The 24,814-nt window shown below is 37.0% G+C and overlaps 1 protein-coding gene and 1 long non-coding RNA gene across 10 annotated transcripts in view; both read left to right on the top strand.

Moving 5' to 3' along the window:
* Positions 1-16,757, top strand: part of LOC140632426 (uncharacterized) — a 62,414-nt gene extending 45,657 nt beyond the window's left edge. For 2 of the 6 annotated variants that reach the window (XR_012030010.1, XR_012029979.1), the window contains one exon: positions 94-2,050. This is a non-coding gene — a long non-coding RNA (uncharacterized lncRNA). The other 4 variants (XR_012029989.1, XR_012030001.1, XR_012030009.1 and 1 more) reach the window with 4 other exon arrangements.
* Positions 16,758-22,982: 6,225 nt separating this feature from the next.
* HBS1L (HBS1 like translational GTPase) overlaps positions 22,983-24,814 on the top strand; it is an 87,027-nt gene continuing 85,195 nt past the window's right edge. For 2 of the 4 annotated variants that reach the window (XM_072824396.1, XM_072824380.1), the window contains exon 1: positions 23,002-23,185. In XM_072824396.1, the coding sequence (XP_072680497.1) occupies positions 23,143-23,185 (43 nt within the window). In that variant the 5' untranslated portion in view covers positions 23,002-23,142. Of the gene's footprint in view, positions 23,186-24,814 lie in introns of all 4 variants that reach the window. The other 2 variants (XM_072824371.1, XM_072824386.1) reach the window with 2 other exon arrangements.

Genomic DNA, 24,814 nt, shown 5'->3' with positions numbered 1-24,814 from the left:
CTGGGTAATAGAATTTCATACTTCAGACCTGTAAAGCAAACTGGATAGTAAACTGACATATCGTTAAGTAGTTCCTTTCTTTCTGATTATCAGATTAAACCACCAAAATGAAGCTGAAAGGAGTGTTATCATGAAAGTTTATTGGATTAGGGCCAAGTTTCCACCCTCCTATGATGCCAGGATTTTCCAACAACCAAGCCAAGTTACATCTTGCCTTAATATAAAGAAGAATGCAGAAAAACCCGACAGCTGAGAGGGAAAGTAAAGAAGCAAGCAGAAGTTGATGTTTTCTTGGATTTCTACAGTAAGTCCAAAAAGCATTCCAACGAGAACTGTGTAAAATACAAGAAAAGTTAGAAGTTGCTTCCTATCCTGTAATTTTAGGAAAGATGCCACATTGCTCTATAAAAAATAATCATATTAAATTATATTCTCTAATCATTATGCTCTATAAACATATATTAATAACATAATAAAGATCCAAAATGTTACTGTTTGGCCAAATGATAGAAACTTGAATTTAAAGAGTCTTTTTTGAAGGATATAAAGAGTTCATGGACTTTAAAAAAATCTAAGAATGCCATTATACCACATAGTACAATTGTGTGAACAGTTCCAGACATGTTTTATTAGCTTTTTAGGAAGTAAAATGAAGTATGACTTCCCTCAAACAGCAAAGGATTTAGGTAGGGAGAATGAAATTATTTGACTTGGAATTTGACCAGGATGTCGGAATATTAGCATACCTTCTTCTTGAAGAAATGTGTAATCTTAAATGAATACAAATGTACAAAAGGCTCAGCTATTATTTATTTTCCAGAAAATAATTCCTTTTTGCTTGATGGAGAAATAATGTTTAAAAACAAAAGTGTAAATTCTGTAGGTCCTTTGGAAAGGTCTCTCCCTAACCTTCAGGCAGGCTAACCTCACACCTCCCTTTCCATCTATTGTTTCCAACTTCTCTTCTACTTGTTCCTCCTCTACCATAACTCATTAGCATAAATCACAGAAAAATATATGGCCAAAGATTTAGCCTATGTCCTTTTCTGACCTAAATTGCAACAGTCTCAAAGTCATTGGATGCCTGATTTACCTTTAGCATTGGGCATGTCTTAACAGTTGTTATCTACACCCTTCTATGGCACCACATCCACTTTCTGATTTGTTTCCTTTCTCTTCTTGTTACTCTGCCAACTTCTGGTTACCTTTTGGAGCAAGGTCTCAACCCTCACCTTGAAGGTCAATGTCATGCCTGGCTAATTGTGTTTATTCATCTTGTCTTTTATCATTCTATACTTCCTTTTCTGCATAATTCTCTATTTAGAAACCTATTAGTTTCCCAAGGCTGAACTTTTTTTCAATCTCTCTTTTTTTGCTGAAAATGTTTTCTTGCCTTTGCTTACTATTTAATTAAAAATAGAATCACAGACCAGAGATTCATGAGCTTGTAAAAGGACATGTATTCTAGTCTCTTCCCAAATGAAGAAATTTTCTTAAAAATTTCTCAACAAGGTATATTCCTTGATGGGAAATTCACTGTCTCTGAAGACACACCATTCCGTTGTTGAAAACTTCAAGTTGTCTTCCTCTGTGAGATTTCTCTTCATGTCTTTTGCCCATTTCATGATTGGATTATTTGCTTCTTTGGTGTTGAGTTTAATAAGTTCTTTGTAGATCTTGGAAACTAGCCCTTTATCTGATACGTCATTTGCAAATATCTTCTCCCATTCTGTAGGTTGTCTTTTAGTTTTGTTGACTGTATCCTTTGCTGTGCAAAAGCTTCTTATCTTGATGAAGTCCCAATAGTTCATTTTTGCTTTTGTTTCTTTTACCTTTTTGGATGTATCTTGCAAGAAGTTACTGTGGCTGAGTTCAAAAAGGCCAAGTTCAAAAAGTTACTGTTGCGGGATCCCTGGGTGGCGCAGCGGTTTGGCGCCTGCCTTTGGCCCAGAGCGCGATCCTGGAGACCCGGGATCGAATCCCACATCGGGCTTCCGGTGCATGGAGTCTGCTTCTCCCCTGCCTATGTCTCTGCCTCTCTCTCTTTCTCTCTCTGTGACTATCATAAAAAAAAAAAAAAAAAAGTTACTGTTGCCTGTGTTCTCCTCTAGGATTTTGATGGAATCTTGTCTCACATTTAGATCTTTCATCCATTTTGAGTTTATCTTTGTGTATGGTGAAAGAGAGTGGTCTATTTTCATTCTTCTGCATGTGGATGTCCAATTTTCCCAGCACCATTTATTGAAGAGACTGTCTTTCTTCCAATGGATAGTCTTTCCTCCTTTATCGAATATTAGTTGACCATAAAGTTCAGGGTCCATTTATGGGTTCTCTATTCTGTTCCATTGATCTATGTGTCTGTTTTTGTGCCAGTACCACACTGTCTTGATGACCACAGCTTTGTAGTACAACATGAAATCTGGCAGGAATGGGTGACGGGCACTGAGGGGGGCACTTGACGGGATGAGCACTGGGTGTTATTCTGTATGTTGGTAAATTGAACACCAATAAAAAATAAATTTATTTAAAAAAACTTTAAGTTGTCCTTATATTCAACTGAAACTTTAAATTGTGGGCAACACAAAATAAATTGATCTGTAACCTATAGGCAGTTCTCAACACAACAGCAGTCATATCTTTCTTTGGTCTCCTTTCTCTAGACCAAATAGCTCCAAGCCATTCAAAAAATATTTTCCAAAACATAGCATTCACCCTCTTACATTTAATCCCTGAGTCTCTTTCAGTCTTCATTGCCTCTGTCTATAATCATCTGATTTCCATGTTTCCCTTTCATCAGCTTGCCAGAAAGCATTTATTTCAATATTAATATTTATTTGGTTGTTTAACATGTTTTTTTGTATTTGACTAATGTTCAAGTTTGTGCATATTGCCTATAAACAATTTTAGAACAGGGACTATGTTGTTTCTTACATTTCATTTGTATAGCATATATTAAGAGACAGATACGGTTCCTCAACATAATTTATATGTGCAAAGAAAGGAAAAGACAACACAGGCACCTCCCAACCTCAATAACTAGGCTCCTTTATCCATAAATTAGACCCTTTTTAGGGCACAGTGGGAGTTTTTAGGCCTTGAGTTGCTCTTTCACATTCTCACACATACCAAAATGATAGAAGAGAAATATCAAGGAGATTTGCATGCAATAAATATCTGCTTAGGGAATACTGTATGAAGAAATACTGAAAGTACTCTCAGTGATGGACATTGGGACTGGATCTAAATACTTTTGGGGAAGATTTTTAGATGTAGGTTGTCAGATTCCTGTAAAGCATTTTAAAGAACAACTTCCATTTTCTTTATAGCAAATATGAATATTAAAAGAAAGAAATTTGAAATTTGGCTTAGAAAAAAGTTAGCTTAAAATTTGAGGATATTTTCAATATCATTTTCCTCTCAAACTTTTTATTGCTCTTTCTTCTTCTTCACTGACTGTCAACAGGCTATGAGTTACCTCCACTTACCTAGACATTAAAGCAGATGTATGTACATGAATATTTTCTGAGCATGGGAACAACATTGTCTCACTTTCTGCCTGGTTTAAAACACCTGAAAGAGAACAAGTAACACTTAAGCATCTTACTGAAAGTTGAAAAATATTTTATAGACAATTTTGTGTTTATTGAATTTTATTAAGACTATCTTGCTGATGTGTTTGGTTGCAGGCTGCTGAATTTCTTGTCCTCTTTTTCATTCACTCATCAAAAAATGACTTAAGGAACAGTTACTTGTGATAAATCTGAGTCAGTTATCTGCACAAACAACATGTAATAACACTATAGTAATATTTTTTTAAAATCATGAATGACCCACATTAGACATTTTGTCAAAAGTTTCTTTGTAGAGCTGTGGTTTTAGAAAAAAAAGTATAAACCTTTGAATAAAATATTTCTTAAAACTTTTCAGGCAATTACTGTGTTGGGTAACATGTGAAAGAGTGGAAATGACAGAATTTCATAACATACATTTTCCAGTTAAAAAATCAAGGCCTTGTTACACTAGCCTTCCTGAGTAATTTTAGTATGAATTATCAACAGAAGGGAATAAAAAGATCTTTTGTGATTATTCATGGTATACCTAGGAGGCAGTTTTCAGAATTGTGACGTGACAAAAATAAAAGATATCTCACTTGAAGCAGACTTTCTAAACTTTTATTCTGTGTCATAGAGATGATCATAGTCAACAGTGTTCATCATTAATTTTATTTAACTACCATTAGCATTTCCAAAAAGGTTTATTTATTTATTTAGAAAGAGAGAGCTCACGCATGTGTGAGCCCTTGGTGGCGGGGGCGGGGGGGGAATGAAGCAGAAGAGGGGGAGTCTCAAGCAGATGCCACACTGAGTGCAAAGCCCTACAAAAGGGCTTGATCTCATGCCCCTGAGATCACCATCTGAGCAGAAACCAACAGTCAGATGCTTTAACAACTATGCCACCCAGGTGCCCCAATACCATTAATATTTTTATAAATTAGGAGAGTCCACAGGCATGGAGTTTTTTGTTTTTTTTTTTTTAACTTGGAGATATTTATTGCTGTCTCTACATGAAATATTTTTGGGTTGGTAATTAATTATTCTGGCTATCTACTGCTACATAACAAATCACTCCAAAACTCATTGGCTTAAACAAAGACATTTATTTTTGTTCATAAATCTGCAATGAATGTAGGATTAGAGAGGACAGATTTTCTCTGTTTCATTCAGCATTAGCTGGAGTATTCGGAAATCTGGGAACTGGTATCATCTGAAGCCTCATGGTTGTGGATGCTGGCTGCCTTCTGGAATCTTAGCTAAGGCAAATGATGGAACATCTACACTTGACTTTTTCATATGGCTGTTTGACTTCTTTACAATATGGTGGCTGGGTTCCCTGGGTGAGCATGTCACGAGGATTATGTGGAAGACATATCACCTTTTATGGCTTAGCTTTGAAAGACACATAATGTTGCTTCCACTGTAGTCATGGATCCATCCAGTTTTAAGCAAGGAAATATAGAACCTCATCTTTCAATGCAGGAGTGCCAGCATCACATTGTAATTACTTAGCAGGTTAGATGTGGAATACTGATGTGGACATCTTAGGGAAATATAATCTACCACAATGGTGATGGGAAATCATTAGGACTAATTGTTATTCAGTGTTCTACATGAAAAGAACTATAGCTTATTCTATTTACCTAAATGCAACCATGACTACAAGCCTTCTAACGATATCAATGTGATTGTGTATATCTCAACCAAAGTCAAAAGTAACTCTTGCTTATTTAAACCATATCTGAGAATCACAAGTCAGTATATAAGAAAAGTTTGAAAAAATGACTAATCACATTAAATGTCTTCCTTAGGAGCCCAAAGTCTTTTAAATGACCTTTGGTCAATTTACACAAACTTTATCAGTATCAAGGAGCCTCTCTCGGTGTGATTTTTTTTTCAGAGCTGCTAACAGATTTTATGGGATTGTCTACAAAATTTGTGGTCCTAAATGCAGGCAACACTGTTGTGTGACTGCTCCATATCCTAATTTTCTTTTTTTTTAAAAAATATTTTATTTATCTATTCATGAAACAGAGAGAGAGGCAGAGATGTAGGCAGAGGGAGAAACAGGCTCCCCAGAGGAAGCCTGATGCGGAACTCGATCCAAGGACCCCAGGATCACTACCTGAGCCAAAGGCAGATGCTCAACCACTGAACCACACAGGTGTCCCTCCATATCCTAATTTTCTAAGATGGCCACCACCTCCAGGCCTACATACATACTGAGATGAGGAAGAAAGAAAAGCTTCTCTTCAGTTTTACTCATTTTCCAACTTTCCCCTCTGAAGGAATTCTAAGAGAACTATTTCAAGTAGCTTAAATGGTTTTGATTTAAATATTTTACTCTTCTCAAGTTTTCCCAGATTTAGGTTCTTAAACAATACATTGACACTATAGCCCCTCTACTGCCTTTTCAAAGAAAACATAGCATGACAAGACAAGGAAGGGAAATTCCTCAAACAAGTCTCTGTTCTCAATGACTTCTAATGAGAGCCTATTTTACCTTTTCAAACCCTACCTTTTATGTTTATGCTTTTTTATCCTTTAAATTTGATTTGCAAATTTTCTTTGCTTTGAATTTTCCCTGGGCATTTAAAAATGCTTTGCCCTTTGATTTATTATTAATATTCCGTTGGTGCCTTGGAGCATTTCATATGGTGGATATATCTCTTTCTCATGGCTAAGGAGCTGTGTGTATCTCTATGTTAAATAAAGACAGGTAGCACTCAAGACGATACACAGAAAGGGACAGTGTATAGATCCTAGGGGAAGTTGTGAGTACACTAACAATGTTGATCCAGCAAGCCTAGGATTCAAACCAGGATGTACAAATCCACATTTCACCTTTTCACTGAAATATTCCCACCCAACTTTCTTCAACCCTTAAATCCAAAAAAAAATACATTTTCCTTGGTCTTGCTTTTTCCAACAACATAACAATCAATCTCCACTTTCCTCCCTCCTCCCCCTTTTTGGAAGCTTCTCTACTACCTCTGCATTGTTCCTTGTGTAAGAAACTACACTTTTAAACTGCAGCTGCTGATTGCTTCTTGAAAGACAGAAATAAAATGGAGGAAGCTGCCATGCTTTTTCAGATTAGTTATCTGTGACTTTTAAAAAATATTTTATTTATTTATTTGAGAGAGTGCAGTTGAGGAAGGGGAGAAGCAGACAGGGAAGGAGAGGGACAAGCAGATTCCTCACAGAGCTCGAGTAGGGCTCATTCTTATGATTCTGAGATCATGGACCTCAGCAGAATTCAAGACTCAGATCCTTAATAGATTGAGCCACGCAGGCACCACTCTGTGACTTTTTTTCTTAATCAAAGTAGATTTAGCGTGGTGGAGTCTGTACTTTCTTTAATTTGGGGGTACTTCTTTAAGAAAAGAAATATGAAATCATTACAAAATTATTTCAAAAAGTATCATTAGACTGAAAAAGAGAATTGCAAAAAATTATAAATTTATTTTAAAAGCTGACAAATATCACAAATGTAATTAAAATCCATAAAAATAACATAATACATTTAGGAATTAACTGTCTATTACACCTCTGTGATACTTTTTCCCACATTTTTGCTTGCCTATAATTTGATCTCTTCTATCCAGACAGTGATTTTGTAATATTTTCTGTAGAAGGAATAGAAAGATAATTGAATCAGCATAAATTGAAATTTCTTTCTTAGGTTTTTTTCATTGTTAAAGGTCTAGAAAAGTTTCTTTCAGTTTCACAATGCATAGTGGCAGTGTCTCATAATGTTACGTGACACGGGTAATGTCACATAGAGTTTAGGACTGACTACAATTTGGGAAAATCTAACTCAAAGTTTTTTTCATGTATTGGCTAAAAGGTTTCAGTGCATTTTGTGACTTCTTGACTAATCTTCAATATCCTTTAACGGATGATGCAATTAATTACCTTGTTGTTGATGTCCTGCTCAGAAAGCAGGGGTGAGTGTGAACGAAAGAAATATATTTCACTAAACTCAAGTTGAGCTATCCCCATTCAACTTTCCCTTAGCCAGAACCTAAAAATCCATGTGGCCACATCATTGACACCCAACATGAAAGGAATTATGTTGGAGGGAAAGCTGAAGTGGAAAGATGCTGAGGTCTTCATCATGCATGAATATACACTTTAGTTTTGAAATTTTGCAGAACTCCATGACTGTGTGGATGAATTCATAGGGCCCCTCCCAAGGCCTCTAGGGGTAGTTCATGGAGGTTGGGGCTTCTGAAGCTTCAACTTCTTAGTTTCAATGGTAAACCCACATCTGTTTCTCTTCTGACATTTGTAGATTTTTTTCAGTAAATGTTTTGGAAAGTCTGTTAGGTGCTCAGCATCATGGAATACAAATATGAATTTATAGTTTGGGTAATTTCAGATTTCTTAAAAACCTACTTTAAATTTTGATTTGTTGGCATTTTCAGCATGCTTCCAACATGTGTCTTTCAAATGCATTTATGCTTCATGGTAGAATTACACAAGTTTAATTAAAAGCATTCCTCTGTCATAAGGCAGTGAAATACATGTATTAACTATTGAATACAAGTACAAAATAATTTTGTATAAAATGTGTTTAAGTACTAAGTGAATGATCATTGTGGAATGAATTTATATAGGAAAAAAGCCTTGGAGTTGTTCTAAAGAAAGCTACAGGCATGGAATGAAGAAAAGGGTGAGAATGATGGAAAATAAAGAAACAAACAAGATACTACAGAGATAAATTTGTCAAGGCCTTTTACTATGCATTTAGGAAATTGAAGTTCTGGGACGCCTGGCTGGCTCAGTGGTTGAGCTTTGGCCTTCTGCGCAGGGTGTGACCCTGGGATCAGGAATCAAGTCCTGCATCGGGCTCCCTGCAAGGAGCCTGCTTCTCCCTCTGCCTCTCTCTGGGTTTCTCATGAATAAGTAAATAAAAAAAAAAAAAAAAGGAAATTGAAGTCCTGAGAAATCAAGTTACTTGCTCAAGAGCCTATCTACTAGAGAATGAACAACTTTCAGCAGTGTGTTACCATGCGTTTTTAAGTGTCTCTAATGTGGTTTATTAAATCTGAACACTAGCTAAACCAATGACATTGATTATATAGAAAGCCAGTAGATAGAAGGCAGGTAAATGAGCTACTATTTTTGAAGTATAACTGATACAACATTACAGTTGACCCTTGAACAACATGGGGGTTAGGAGTGCTGACACCCCATGCAGTTGAAAATCCATGTGCAACTTTTGACTCCCCAAATAGCCTGTTGTTGACTGGAAGCCTTGCTAGTAACATAAACAGTTGATTAACACATCTATATATTTATACATATTGTATACTGTATGCTTACCATAAAGTAAGCTAGAGAAAAGAAAATGTTACTAAGAAAATCATAAGAAAAATACATTTACAGTGCTGTACTGTATTTATTGAAAAAAATCCACATTTAAGTGGACCTGTGAAGTTCAAACTTGTGTTGTTTGAGGGTCAATTGTATATTATTTTCAGGTGTACAATATAATTCAAAATTTGTGCATATTGTGAAATGATCACCACAATAATCTAGCTAACATCTGTTACCACACATAGTTACAAAATTTTGTTCTTGTGATGGGAACTTTTAATATCTATTCTTTTAGCAACTTTCAAATATGCAATACAGTATTATTAATTATAGTCACCATGCTACACATTGCATCCCCAGGACATTTATTTTATAACTGGAAGTTTGTACATTTGGACCACCTTTACTCATTCTACCCTTCTTTCACTCTACAACCAACAATCTGTTCTCTGTGTCTATGAGCTTGGTTGTTTTTTTATTTTTGTTTTTATTTTAATGATTCTTTTTCTAAGATTTTATTTATTTATTCATGAGAGACAGAGAGACAGAGAGAGGCAGAGACACAGGCAGAGGGAGAAGCAGGCTCCATGCAGGGAGCTTGACGTGGGACTTGATCCCGGGTCTCCAGGATCATGCCCTGGGCTGAAGGTGGCGCTAAACCACTGAGCCACGGGGACTGCCCATATTTTAATGATTCTATATATAAGTGAGATCATACAGTATTTATCTTTCTCTGACTTATTTCGCTTAGCATAATGCCCTCAAAGTCCATTCATGTTGCCACAAATGGCAAGATTTCATTCTTTTTTGTGGCTGAATAATATTCCATTGTATAGATATACCATTCATTTATTTTATTTTTTTAAAAAAGATTTTATTTATTTATTCATGAGAGACACAAAGAGAGAGGCAGAGACATAGGCAGAGGGAGAAGCAGGCTCCATGCAAGGAGCCTGATGTGGGACTCGATCTGGGGACTCCAGGATCACACCCTGGGCTGAAGGCAGATGCCCAACCGCTAAGCCACCCAGACATCCCTGAACCATTCATTTATTGATGAACACTTAGGTTGCTTCCAAGTCGTGACTATTGTAAATAATGCTGCAATGAACATGGGACTGCATATATCTATTTGAGTTTGTATTTTCATTTCCTCTAGGTAAACCCCCAGAAGTGGAATTGCTGGATCATATAGTAATTCCTTCTTAAAGGTTTTGAAGAACCTTCATGCTGTTTTCCAATTTACCTTCTTGCCAACAGTGCAACATTTTCAACATTCTCAACAACACTTGTTATGTCTTGTCTTTTTGATAACATCCATTCTAACAGGTGTGAGGTGATACCTCATTGTGCTGTTGATTTGCATTTCCATGCTGATTAGTGGTGTTGAGTGGCTTTTCATGTACCACCTGTATGTCTTGTTTGGAAAAATGTCTATGCATCTCTTCTGCCTATTTTTATTTTTATTTTTTTGGCTATTGAGTTACATGAGTTCTTTATAAATTCTGGATATTATACTACTATCAGATACAGATACCTCCACTTTTTGGAAGTTCTTACTATGCTACTTTTCTTACAAAAGACCTGCATTAGTAACTGTTTCATTAACGAAAGGAATCAGAAGAGAATCTACGTTTTCATGAAAAAAGGTGTAAAGCAAAAATGGTGTTCAGCATTTGTTTTGCAGCAAGCCCGTAGAGAGGCAGAGTACATCCCTTGCAGCCAGAGTGGCACCACCAAGCTGCTTCCCCAGGAACTACACTCAGCATCTTAGCACCAAGCTGCCATAGCTTTGAACTATGTGAACATCTGCGCTTTAACTTAATTTATTTTGGGCATCCATTAGCAAGATGTGTTCTAAGGTATCAGCAAAGCCTAAGAGAGTTTTTTTGGGGTCTGAAATTTTTCAAAAGTTTTTCTGTATAAATTAGTGCCATTTTGGCTTATGAAAGCTTTCATAGGAGCGCTCTCTATCATGGATAGCAGAGGAAAACGATATATAATTTGCAAATATTTTCTCCAATTTGATAGGTTACCTTTTAATTTTGTTGGTGGTTTGCTGTGCAGAAGGTTTTAAGTTTGATGTAGTCCCACTTTTAACATTTTTGCTTATGCCGCCTTTCCTTTTGGTGTCAAATCCAAAATCATCACTAAGGCTGATGTCAAGGAGCTTAATGACTATGTTTTCTTTTAAGTAAACATTTCTTTTAGGCACATACTGCAATGCCTAAAATATGGCAGGTGCTAAATAAACGTTAAATTATTGATGTTTATTTATTGATTAAATAACATAATTATTGGTTGAATTATTGAATTGACGTAAATTATTGATTAAAACAATAATTCTATCACATAACACGAACACATTGAATTGGGAATATACTCTATAATACTTCCAGCTTTCTTACTCTATGTTCTCATATGTCCTTTCAAGCTCCTCCCATACATAATCTAAATATTATTATAGTAATCTTCACAAAATTTTTCATATGACAAGTTTAGGAGAACAATGAATGTAACACAATTTAAAACCAGAAATCTATATTCAAAAAGGATTTTTCTCTACAACCTGTGTGGAAGCTGTTACATTCAAGATTTCCAGATGGATTGGATAAAGTCAGGAATATTGAGAGCTGTGCTTTGATATTTTAAGATAACTGGAAGAGGCTGAAAGTCCCTCAAGAAAGCCTCCTAGACTCTGTGTGGAATCTAATGTTGAAGGTTGGTTAGGGGATGGCGTGGTGTTACCTTGACGGGCTGAGAGCTCTGATGAGGATGAATTTACTGAGTCTCACCTGCTGCAGCACAGAGCTGAGAAAACACTTGAAAACCAGCTATGCCAAGGAACCAGAAAGAGTGAAAAGTTCTGATGGACCAAGACCCCTGAAGTAAAGATGGGAAGGCCTTGCAGGGGCCTCACCAGTGGAGGCAATGGTCAAGTTCAGGAATGTCAGTGGTGGATGTCAGCACCAAGGCACAAAACCAGATCATCTCCATCTCCCAATTCAAGGGCCAGATGGGTTCTGTTCCACTTCAGTGTTAGTTAGTGAGGGCCAAAGAGAATTGGTGGAGTGCTTTTATGTGCCAGAAACTGTTTTAGATGCTTCATGAATGGAGACCTTCAAATCCATACTATTGTTTAAGGCAGTTCAGTTTTTATTCACCATTTTGCAGCATGGTAACTGAAGAGCCAGAAAATGAGCAATTGGCCCATGATTGCATAGTTAGTAAGTTGTAGAACAAGACTTTTTTTGCCCAGGTGGCTCACAACATTATAGTAAGCTGCCACTGCCATAGGTATTTCTCCTTCTCTGCTGCGAAGGTGTAGAAACTTCTCACTCTGTGTCACAGGAGGATGAGTGAATATCTAAAATAGCATTTCACTAAAAGAGACCTTAAAATAACAGCCTTATTGATATACAATTAACTTATACAATTCACACAAAGTATATAATTTAAAAAGCGGTTTTGGTATATTTTCAGTTGTGTAACCACTACCACGTAAATTTTAGAACATTTCCATCACCCTCTGAAGAACTCCCCTGCCCATTAGCAGCTGCCCCTACTCTGCCTCTTGCTTCCTTAGCCCTAGGCAACCACTAATCTCCTTTCTGTCTCTATAGATTTGCCAAGCTGGCATGTCATAAATGGAATCATGCAATATATGTTGTTTTTTTTTTTTTGTGACTGGCTTGTTTTAGTTAATGTAATATTTTCAAGATTCATCCATGTCATAGCATACTATCAGTACTTCATTCCTTTTTATTGTCAAATAATGTTCCATTTTATGGATATAGCACATTTGATATATTTATCAGGTAATGGACATTTCAGTTGGTCCTCTCTTTTGACTGTCGTGAATAATGCTGTCATGAACCTTTGTGTACAAATATTTGCGTGAACCTAGGTTTCATTTTTTGGGCTATATGAAAAAGATTCTTACAGTCTAGCAGTTTCTACTCATAGCTTCTCTTTCCATGTTACCCACTCTCTCTCATTCCTTGCAAACAATTTCTTCAGAATCCAGTTGATATTGAGGTCTACAAAGTCAAGAAATTCTTCTGCCTTACAAATATGTCTTACATGTTACAAATTTATTCAACAATAACTCAACAAAATATATTTTATTTATTCCAGCTTTGTACTAGCCACTATTTTGGATGCTGAAGATGCAAGATAAGCTAAAGAGTCCTGCTTTAAGGAATTTATATCTGGTTAGGGAGGTGGAGAAGGTTAGAAGCAAAGATAAACAATAAAAATACTATTAATATGTTTTATAGCTGAGACAAAGAGCACACAGTAGGGGTGCTTATTCTGTTACAGCCAAGGAAGATGTCACAGAATGTGTGATGTTATCGAGGATTCCCTGAACAACATTCAAGGAGATGAAAACTTAAGGGTATTCTAGGCGGAGGAATAGAATATGTAAATGCCCTAGGGCAGGAAGAGCATGGCTGGACTTGAAACTCTAACAGTAGGAGCTGTGGTCCCGAGTACCTCAGGTAAGGTGGTGGAGTGGTGGCAGGTAGGTGGGAAACCAGGCAGCAGGGAAATCAGAATGGACTCCTATAGCTTTCTAAGGATCTGGGCCTATTTTCTAAATAATATGGATCCATTGATTTTTGAACTGGAGGATTAATTATTACTAGAATATTTAACACAAAATGAACTTTGGAAAAAGTGAATCTTATAAAGAACTCTGAACTGCATTTATTATTATATTTCATGATAAAGTGCTTGACAGCCAGACAGCCCAGAAATGGTGATTGAAAGAACCTACCTCTGGAAGAAGGTAGTTTTTCCCAGGTATTATTGTTTTGCTAGCATTCACCGTTTAGTAGTTTATATCAAAAGATAGAATTCTTTGATTTCTATTTTGTTCTTGTAGGGAATTATTCTGCCTTATGAAGTTCATGACCTCATCATCGCCTTTCCAAAGTTGTGATATGTTCTACACTAAGCTCTATAATACCACACAGAAATTGGTGGTACCAACTCTTCTTTGAAGATCCGTTTCAGCTTTTCTTAATACTTTCTTGTTTGCTTAGTTATGCTGTCAATGCTTCTGTCAAACATAGAATCCCTGGATGGCCTCAAGCCCTTTGGGGGCAAAGCTTTGTCCTGATGAAGTACCTGTTCACTGGATCTTGCCAGTTTTCACTCAACTAAATTTATGCCTCAAAAATAAAAGAAGAAAAAAATGAGAAAAAGAAAAAATAATATGTGACAGAAGTCAAGGGAAATTCCATTAAAGAGGGTGAGAATACCATTGAGTCAGACAGAGGGTTCTAGAGCTAATTTAGAAAGTCAGGAGGAAAATTAAGTCATCTCTTTATAGATATTACAGATATTTGGTAAGAATAACCAAGATGAATAAATTTATGTTATTAGTGTACAATCACAATTATAGAACTGCAAAGGACCCCAAAGGAATCCTTCTAGATATCAATGTCATTTTATAGTTTGTAGTACAGGCACATTTTCCTAGGCATTTAACTAGAAAATTCCAGAACTCTTCATATATACTGTGTCTAATGTCACAGTTATGACTATTCCCCTCCCCCTTTCCTTTCTTAATGATTATGACCAATTCCTTCATTTCTTTTTAAGAATTATGGACCACAGGGGCACCTGGGTAGCTCCATCAGTTAGGCATCCCACTCTTTTTTTAAAAAAATATTTTATTTATTTATTCATGAGATACACAGAGAGAGGCAGAGACATAGGCAGAGGGAGAAGTAGGCTCCACACAGGGAGCCTGATGTGGAACTTGATCTCAAGACCCCGGGATCATGACCTGAGCTGAAGGCAGACACTCAACCACTGAGCCACCCACGTGCCCCTAAGTGTCCCACTCTTGATTTCAGCTGGGACAAACCCTGAGACAGGCTCCACGTAAGATTCTTTCTCTCGCTCCTCCTACCTTCAAGCCCATGCACATTCTCTCTCTCTAAATAAGTAAACAAATAAAATCCTTTAAAAAAAAGAATTATGGACTACAGAAGTCACCATAATTTATTTACCAAAACTCCTGAGAAGTTAAGTAGCTGCCAAGAGTAGTGCTGTTTCAGCAGCAACAAAAATTTTAATTAAAGTCCAAAAGGATCAGTAATTGTCCAATTTAGAACAGAAAATGGGAAACAGAATACACTCCAGGAAATACTGATGTATCACTGAGTGAATTCTAACTCAGAAACATAAAAGTTCTTAGTTCTAATTCATATCCCTAAAACAGAACAATATGAGAGCATAAAGGAAACATTTGGAAACCATATTTTTTAATTCTGTATCAAAGGCAATCTTGAGGGGTGCCTGGTGGCTCAGTTGGTTGAGCTCCTGACTTGATTTCAGCTCAGGTCATGATCTCAGGGTCCTGAAATTGAGCTCTGAGTTGGGCTCTGTGCTCAGAGGGGAGTCTACTTGAGACTTTCTCTCCACCTCTGCCCCTCCCCCCACTCATGCTTATTCTCTCTTAAATAAATAAATAAATCTTTAAAAAAGATAATCTTGGAAATTCCATGATTTTTCCTCCCATTTTTCTTCTTATTTATTTTTATTTAGGTATAGCTTATGTATTACAAGTTGCACAGATCTTAAATATACAGCACAAAACATTTATATATGTATAAAACCTCTTTGCTGTTTTTCAATATTGTATAGTTTCCAGTTAAATGGATATATCACAGTGGTATCCCACTGTTCATAAATATTTGGTTTATTTACATTTTTGGACTATTATTTTTTTCATTTTTGAACTATTTTGAGTATAATTACTACAAACATTCTTCTTTTAAAAAAAGATTTTATTTATTTATTCATTCATGAGAGACACACACACACACACAGAGAGGCAGAGACACAGGCTGCAAGGAGCCTGTTGTGGGACTCCCTCCCGGGACTCCAGGACCACGCCCTGGGCCGAAGGCAGACACTAAACCTGCTGAGCCACTCAGGGATCCCTACTACAAACATTCCTATACACAAGCACTAATTTTTGTTGAGTCTATACTTAGGAGTAGCATATCTGGGTTATAGGGTATATATATGTTTAGTACTTAGTGATACTGTCAAAAGTTTTTCAAAGTGGTTGTACCAATTTGCACAAGCACTAGTTACTTATGAGACTTCCAGTTGCTCCACATCCTTGCCAACCCTTACTATTAAGTTTAGTCATTTTGGTAGGTATATATCCATTATGATTTTATTTGCATTTATTTTTGATGATTAATGGTGTTGGAGACCTTTTCAAATGTTCAATGCCCATGTGGTTATTCTTTTTTGTAAAGTGCCTATTTGGGAGTTTTACACATTTTTAATTTGGGGTTGGGGTAAATATTTTGAAGGGGGTGCATAGGTTTCTCTTTATGTTCTAAATATGAGTTCTTTGTGAGATACATGTGTTGTAAATATTTCCTCCTAGACTGCAATCTACCTTTTTACTTTCTTAATGTCTTTTGATGAACAGAAGTTCTTAATTTTAATAAAGTTGAATTTATGAGTAGGTTAGTGTTTCCTGCACCCTGACTAAAAATCTTTGTCCAGGAACACCTGGGTGGCTCAGTGTCTGCCTTTGTTTCAGGGCATGATCCCAGGGTCCTGAGATCCTGGGATAATAAAATCTTAAATAAAATCTTTAAAAAAATTTGTCCATGTCATGGTCATATAGATATTTTCTTCTTTTTTTTTTTCCCTCTAGGATTGTGATCAAACTATTTATTGACAAGACCATTCTCTCTCATCCTGAGCTACAGTGGTGCTTTAGTCGTAAATTGGATGATCACATGTGTGTGAACCTATTTCTGGACTGTCCATGGTGGTATATTTGCCTATCTTCGTACTAATATTACAGTATCTTCCTTACTATTACCATTAAAGCAAGTCTTAGTATAAGTCCTTCACCTTGAGAAGGACATTTTTTTAAAAAAGATTTATTTATTTTATTTATTTATTTATTTATTTATTTATTTATTTATTTATTTATTTATTTATTTATGAGACACACACACACACACACACACACACACACACACACACACAGAGGCAGAGTCAGGCAGAGGGAGAAGCAGGCTCCATGCAGGGAGCCTGATGTGGGACTCTATCCCTGGTCTCCAGGATGACACCTTGGGCTGAAGGTGGCGCTAACCACCCGGGCTGCCCACCTTTTTTTTTTTTTTTTTTTTAATTTATTTTAGATTTTTAAAAAAATTTATTTAAAGATTTATTTATTTTAGAGAGACGGAGCATGAGTGGGAGGTGAAGAAGGAGGAGGAAAGAGAATCTCAAGAAGACCCCATGCTGAGCGTGGAGCCCAACTCAGGGCAAGGGGCTTGATCTCATGATCTGATCAGGAACCCAGTCAGGTGCTTACCTGATCAGACCATCCAGATGCCCCTAGAAGGACATTCTTTTTTGAGATTGTCTTGACGATTCCAGAATCTTTGCAGCTCTGCTTAAATTACAGAAACTGATTGTCAGTTTCCACCAAAGAACTGCTAGGTTCCAACCAGTGTAATATTGGATATAAATTCACTTGGGGGGATTTGACATCCCTCTCAGTTAACATGACATGCTATATTTCTCCATCTAATGTGATTTTCTTTATTATTCTGAGCAATGTTTTCTAGTTTCAGTTTAGGCTTTCTACATATTTCTTTGTACTTATCATAGGTATTTGATGATATTTTCTATGCTAATGTAATTTATTTTTAATTTTTATTTTTTTACTTTGTTCCTATCATATACAAGTACACTTTTTGGAGTGTCTATGGCACTAATTAACTTACTAATTTGAAATAATGTAATTATGTACCTTTACCTTGAAAATTTAAAAATTATTATGTACAATAAAATAAAAATACGTAGAATAATTAGTATTAAATTATCAAAAGTTGTGTAAGACTAGTCACTACATGCTGGCAAGCATTATTTAGGGAAATTAAACATCTTATGTAAGTGGAGAGACATCTGATGTCATGTGTTGGAAGAGTATGTATTTGTAGTAATGTTAATAACAATTTTCCCCATATTTATCTGTAGATTCAGTAAAATACCAGTCAAACTCTCAGCAGAAATGTTTGTAGTAACTGATTACCTCATTTAAAAACTCATATAGAGGGGACCTCTGGGTGGCTCAGCGGTTGGGCTCCTGTCTTTGACCCAGGGCGTGATCCTAGAGTCCCGGGATCGAGTCCCAGGATCGAGTCCCGCATCAGGCTCCCTGCATGGAGCCTGCTTCTCCCTCTGCCTGTGTCTCTGCCTCTCTCTCTGTCTCTCATGAATAAATAAATAAATAAAATCTTAAAAAAATAAAAAATAAAAACTCCTACAGAAATGCCAATGACTTAGACTAGTTAAGAAAACTTTGAAAAAGAAGAAGAAAGTTGGAGGATTAACATCACTTCATTGTAAGATTTTTGAAGATCCAATAATCATGACAACATGTTATTGGTGTCAAGCTAGATCAATTGAGTGTAGAATCTAGAAATAGATCACACATATATGGACTACTGACTTTTGACAAAGATGCAGGTGAAATTAAGTGTAAAAAGGACCTTCTTTTCAATAATTGTGCTGGAACAGTTGAATACATATGTAAAAATGAAATTTGATTCAAACCTTACACCATAAATAAAAATCAGCTGAAAATGGATAAAAAATCTAAATGTAGAACTCCATACTGTTAAACTTTTTTAAAAATTAAGAAGAGATTTCTGTGACTTTGGTTTAGGCAAACATTTCTTGGATACATTATCCATATTTTAAAATAATCTATTATTTGAAAAAAATGAATTGAATCAAACCTAAAAACTTCTGCTATTTAAAAGACACCATTAAGAGATTGAAAAGACCAGTTACACCCTGGGAGAAATATTCACGAATTGCATCAGATAAAGTAATTGTATCCAGAATATACAAACAACTTTCTTAAGTAGAAAATAAGAAAACAAACACCTCATTAAAAATAGACAAAAAGAGGGACACCTGGGTGGCTCAGCGGTTGAGCGTCTGCCTTGGGCTCAGAGTGTGATCCGGGAGTCCAGAGTCCCGAGATGGAGTCCCTCATCAGGCTCCCTGCAGGGAGCCTGCTTCTCCCTCTCCCTATGTCTCTGCCTCTATCTCTGTGTCTCATGAATAAATAAATAAAATCTTTAAAAAATGGACAAAAAGATTCAAACAGGCACTTCACCAAAGAGAATATAGAAATGTCAAGCCCAACATCTTCAGACCATAACAAGTGATGGCTAGGATGTGGAGAAAATGTAGCTGCACAGATGGTGGGAACATAAAATGTTACAACCACTTGAGAAAACAGTTTGGCAGTTTCTTAAAAAGCTAGAGATAACCTGTCATATCAGCCAGCCATTCTACTCCGAGGTATTTATCTAGGAGAAAACAGTTTTTGTCCATACAAAGAGTTGTACATGGATAATATTAGTAGCCCTATTCATAGTAGCCAAAATTGACAATGACCCAAATAGCTATCAGTAGGTGAATGGAAAAACAAATGGTCTACCTACACAATGGAATTCCCCTTTGCAATAAAAAGGACTGAACGATTGATTAAAGCACCTATACTGATGAATCTCAAAATTACTATGCTGAGTGACCTATAAAAGACCTATAAAAAAAGAATACATACTATGTGATCTCCTCTGTATAAAATGTTAGAAACTACAAACTAATAATGACATAGAGGTGATCTGTTGCTGCAGGACCAAGGTGAGGAGGCAAAGAGTGGCAGGGGAGAGGTTATAAAGGTATTGAGGAAACTTTTGGGAATCTGGACATGTTCATTATCTTGTTTGGATAATGGGTTTATTGGTAAATACATATGTCAAAATGTATCGAATTCTATACTTATCTGTAGTTTATTGTTTGTCAAGGATTCCTCAATAAAGGTGTTAAAAGCTTTTCAGTAATGTATTTATGCTACTTTCATTTATAACTTTTTTACGAGTTGATATAAAAATGAATTGTTTGTATAGTTATTTGTGGCATTTGTTAAATATACCAAGAGATTGTATCATTTTTAAGAAATTATTTTGAGTGTAGTTGACATACTATATTGCATTAGTTTCAGGTGCACAACACAATGATTCAACTTGTATACATTATCCTGTGCTCCCAATAAGTGTAGCTACCATTTGTCACCATACAATGCTATTACAATCTCACTAACTATATTCCCTATGCTGTATCATTTATTTTTGTGACCTTTTCATCCATAATTGGAAGCCTGGATGTTCCATTCCGTTTCACCCACTTGCCCATCCTCCATTCCCCTCTGGCACCTATCAGATTGTTCTCCCTATTTATAGGTCTGATTCTGCTTTTTGTTTATTACATTTGCTTTGTTTTTTTTTTTAAGATTCCATATATGAGTGAAATCATGTGGGTATTTGTCTTTCTTAGAGTCTCTATTTTTTTAATTCATTAGTTCATTCAGCAAACATTCAAAGTGCTGCAGGAACAAAAAGCTTTCAAATTAGTTGGGTAGAGAACTAGCGTTTATTGAGTATTGAAGGAGTTCAGAGTCTTTCACCCCCAAAATATGCCACTTTGGCATACTGATTATTTTGAGCTGAAGGAACTTCAGAAATAGCAGACCTATTCTTTTTTATCTAAAACAGGCCATAAAATTTCCCATGAGAATTGATACTGTACAAACTTACTGAATTGATACTGAAATGGATCTGTACAAACTTACTGAAATAGCCTTTATCTTCCACTTGTTTTATATCCCCTTGTCCCTACATTTCCTAGTTACTTCCCCACAATTTCCTACCCATAGCTCATACCCCGTTATCAATTCTTGACAAGTTGATTCTTTGCTTAAAAGGTATAAAAGCTTCCTGTTCTGGTCATTTCTTCTGATCTTCATTCTCTTGGGAAAGCTCCCATGTATGTGTAAAAATTTGAACTTGTACACTTATCTCCTGTTCATCTCTCTTATGCCAGCTTAACTCTTAGAGTTAGAGAGCCAAAGAAGGTAGGAAATTTTTCTTTTCTTACAGAATTTATTACGTAACAACTACTGTTTTTACATCCCTCACTTCATTTATTTTTCACAAAACAGAAGACATATTTATATACCCATTTTACAGATAAATTGAGCCCAAAGAAGTTAACAGAAAGTGTCAGAACTGGCACTGAAATCCAGGTTTGTCTGACTCCAAAGTTATGGTACTTTCCATCAAACCACGATATAAAAATCACAAGTAAAGTGTTCTGGGAGCAGAGAATAAAATCCCTAACTTTCTGAGAAAGTCAGTGAAGGCTCTGCTACTGAGATGCAGTCATGGCTCTAAAAAATATTTAGTATGTTAAAAAAAAGTGTATTGTTGATGAACCAGAGGCACATTATATACTATTCCTCAGGCAGAAGCAATATTTTCTTCTTCATTGCTTTGTAGTATCGTTTATGTGGTCAATTTATAACTCATCCACCTCATGCCTCAGTGAGCTACACTGAAGCTTGTAATTGACAATTACAGTGGGCTGGAAGCTGCCATTTGTAGTTTGATAATGCCTAATATTTTAAAGCATCCTCTTAAAAGGATAATTTATTATTTACCACTCTGTGTGTTAGATACTATCTCCGTTTTACAAAGAAACAGGCTACAACATAAAAATTATCTAAAAGTGTAAAATAAAGAAAACCTTTGAGCTATATAAAATTAGCAACTATTTTTGTGTATAATTTTGTCTTGGAACTACATTAAACATCAGTAATAGTTAAGAACAATCACCTGGCAGGCAGACACAGTCAAATGCATGTGTAAATTATATTTCAAGTCATTTACAAATATGAACTGCATTTGCATCATTATTATCTTTTTATTATGTATAACAAAGTTGAGTAAGCTTTCAATTCATTTCTAGAATTTGATGTAAAGTATCACCATCTCGAAAACACAGGCTAAAACTGAAATGTGATTTGTTCAGTATAATAATGATGTTGGTTTTTTACATGGCATCATCCACTTCGTATTTTTTCCCCACTTGTGTTCTAAGAAATGAGGGTAGCTAAAGCCAGTACTATGTTTAAAAAAAAGCTGTATTTAATACTGTAAGCATGTTACGCATGCTTCAATGTTCAATGAATGAATGTTCAATGAATACGCATAGAATTTTTTTTTAAGATTTTATTTATTTGACATAGAGAGCACAAGCAGCAGGAATAGTAGAAGGAGAGGGAGAGGCAGATTCCCCCTAAGCAGGGAGCCCAATGTGGGCTCCACCCCAGGACACTACGGTTATGACCTGAGCCCAAGGCAGAGGCTTAACCGACCGAGGCGCTCAGGCGCCCCTGCTCAGTCTTCTTCATGATGCTGATGATAATCGTCTGTATCCCCAGGGTATCCCAGCTGTTCACCAGGCACGGTAACGCAGGATGGAGCATATACGTGAAAGCATAGTGATCTTTTGCAGCCAGGTTCTCCGTTAAACCATATATACCCATGTAACCAAATATATATATATATATATATATATATACCCATCTCCCCCCAAATCTAGGACTAATTAATTCTTTTTTTTTAATTTTTACTTATTTATTTATTTATTTTTTAAATTTTTATTTTTATTTATGATAGTCACACAGAGAGAGAGAGAGAGGCAGAGACACAGGCAGAGGGAGAAGCAGGCTCCATGCACCGGGAGCCCAACGTGGGACTCGATCCCAGGTCTCCAGGATCGTGCCCTGGGCCAAAGGCAGGCGCCAAACCGCTGCGCCACCCAGGGATCCCGGACTAATTAATCCTTAAACCAAATCTGCACACGTTTGTGAACGCCTATTATGGGCCCGTCTCAAAGACGAAAGTTACAGAAGTTTCCTGCTTCAACGGAGCACACAGTCAGCTTCACTGTCAGAAACCAGATTCGGGAAATAACCTGGGACGCTGACGTAGGCCAAGGACTCCCGGCTCCAAGCTTTTGCTCTAAATCGACAAACAGTAGACGCTGGGATCCCGCCCCTTTTAACCTTCTGCCAGCCAACCTATCTGTGGGCAGGCCCTCGTCGAAAGACTGTCTCCGTGCGCATGTGTGCGCATGCGCCCCAGGGAGGTGAGCCCCCCTCCCGCCCCCAGGGAGCCGCCGTGCAGTGCGCAGATAAGAGGTCGCGCGTGCGCAGGCGCTCGGCGCAGAGGCCTGCCGGAAGCCAAGATGGCGCGTGTGTGTTGTCCAGGTCGCAGTCGGCGCGGTATCAGTACTTAAGCCGTGTGTTTTGTGAGGAGCTGTGGCGAACGCCCTCTCCGCCGCCATGGCCCGGCATCGGAATGTCCGAGGCTATAACTACGATGAAGGTAAGTGGCAGGGTCGTGCCGGGACGTCATTTTCGCGGTTCCAGCTGGGACTCCCCGCCCGTTGGCTTGCACTTGGATCTGTGAGTTTCTGGTGAGTGGTGCCAGGCTGGAATTCAGAGTAGGCTCGGTTGGAGAAAATAACAGTACGTCCGAGTGCCAGCGAATGGCACTGTTTTAAGTCGTGATTTCTGCCCTCTGGTATTGATTTTATTTATTTAGGGCGGGGAGGTACCTCGTCGTATGGGAAAAGACATTTAGGAAGGTTGGGATCTCTTGGTATTTATGCACGTAAGCATTATCATCTCTCCCTCCTATTGTCTCCTCCCAGGTCGGGTAGACAATTGCCTACTTGTAGGCAGTCTCTTCCCACCCCGCTTTCAAAAGTGCCCGTGAAACGATGCTTATTTGTAAAAGACGGATTGACTTCATGCTTACCTTCAGCTCTTGTGCTGTAACTTAGATATACATGGTAAATAGTTCATGTTTGTTCACGCATACTTAGTACAGAACCTGACTTGAGCTGACAACTTATTTTCAATGGATTTCAAGTTAAATTGGAGACTTAGGAGATGATAAGAAAGATAGGTATTAAAAAGGTCAAGTGAATAAGTGGATTAGTTGATCTTGAGGTGTATACTCAGTTCTTGGTTGATAATGCTCAATTAAAACGTATTTTGGAGTGGAGGGGAAAAAAAAGCAGTACTAGAAGCAAGGGGGCTCTGGAACATCTTGATTTTTAAAAAATGAAATAAAAGATGTACATATGAATGTTCTCTAGGAGTTAGAATTCTAAAGTTTAGGAGAAGTGCATCATCTCTATGCAATAGATAATTGGCATCACCAAGTATCATGCAAACTAAAATTATAAACAAAAAACGAAGGAGTGCAAAAAGGGAGTAAAGACCTATTGCTTTTTAAAGTGCAGATCGTGTAAGTGTGCTTAATATGTTGGTGGTTGTTATTGGCACTGCCAGACGATTATTCTAGAACATCAGTATACCCCAACCTTAGCAGGGAGTGGCTAACAACCTGTGCTACATTTGGAGACTGTCATCTACTTGGCCTGGCACATTAGGTTCCTGTTGTTCACTTCACGTTGGTGGCCCTTTTAAGTGTTGCAGTGTGTGTAAGCATGTCTTGTGGATCACTGCTACCTGAGAGATGACTTTAGCCTGAAAGATATTTTTGAGGTTTTGATATAAAAAATATGAATAGGCCTAATTGCAACTTACTCATTTTTAAAAATAAGTACTTATAATTTCCTCAGCCTACATTAATTGGGGACTTAGAGTACTGCTCTAAGCTATGGGGACTGATACTGATAGTAAGATGTTTGAGGGAATCTAAAGGGAGAAATATACAAGTGACAGATGATTCCGGTATGACGTGCTACAGAAAGTATTCCCAAGGTGCAGTGGGAGTTATGTAAGTGAGCCTTATTCAGGGTGGGTTGGAGGAGTTTAGGCAGAATTTCTATGTGAAGGAAAGTCTTCCTAGAGGAGAGGTGCTTGGCCAGTGGGAGAGAGTGCTGAATATCTTACTGGGCAGCCCCAGTTCAGGTTGTCTTTTTTCATGTTTCTTGGGAACAATTGATGACATCATAAACGAGCTGTTCCTATAGCATGGGAG

This window comes from Canis lupus, chromosome 1 (assembly GCF_048164855.1).
Source record: "Canis lupus baileyi chromosome 1, mCanLup2.hap1, whole genome shotgun sequence".
In the NCBI taxonomy this organism is placed as follows: Eukaryota; Metazoa; Chordata; class Mammalia; order Carnivora; family Canidae; genus Canis; species Canis lupus.
Note: the sequence above shows the minus strand (reverse complement) of the source record. Positions and strands in the feature narration are given on the sequence as shown.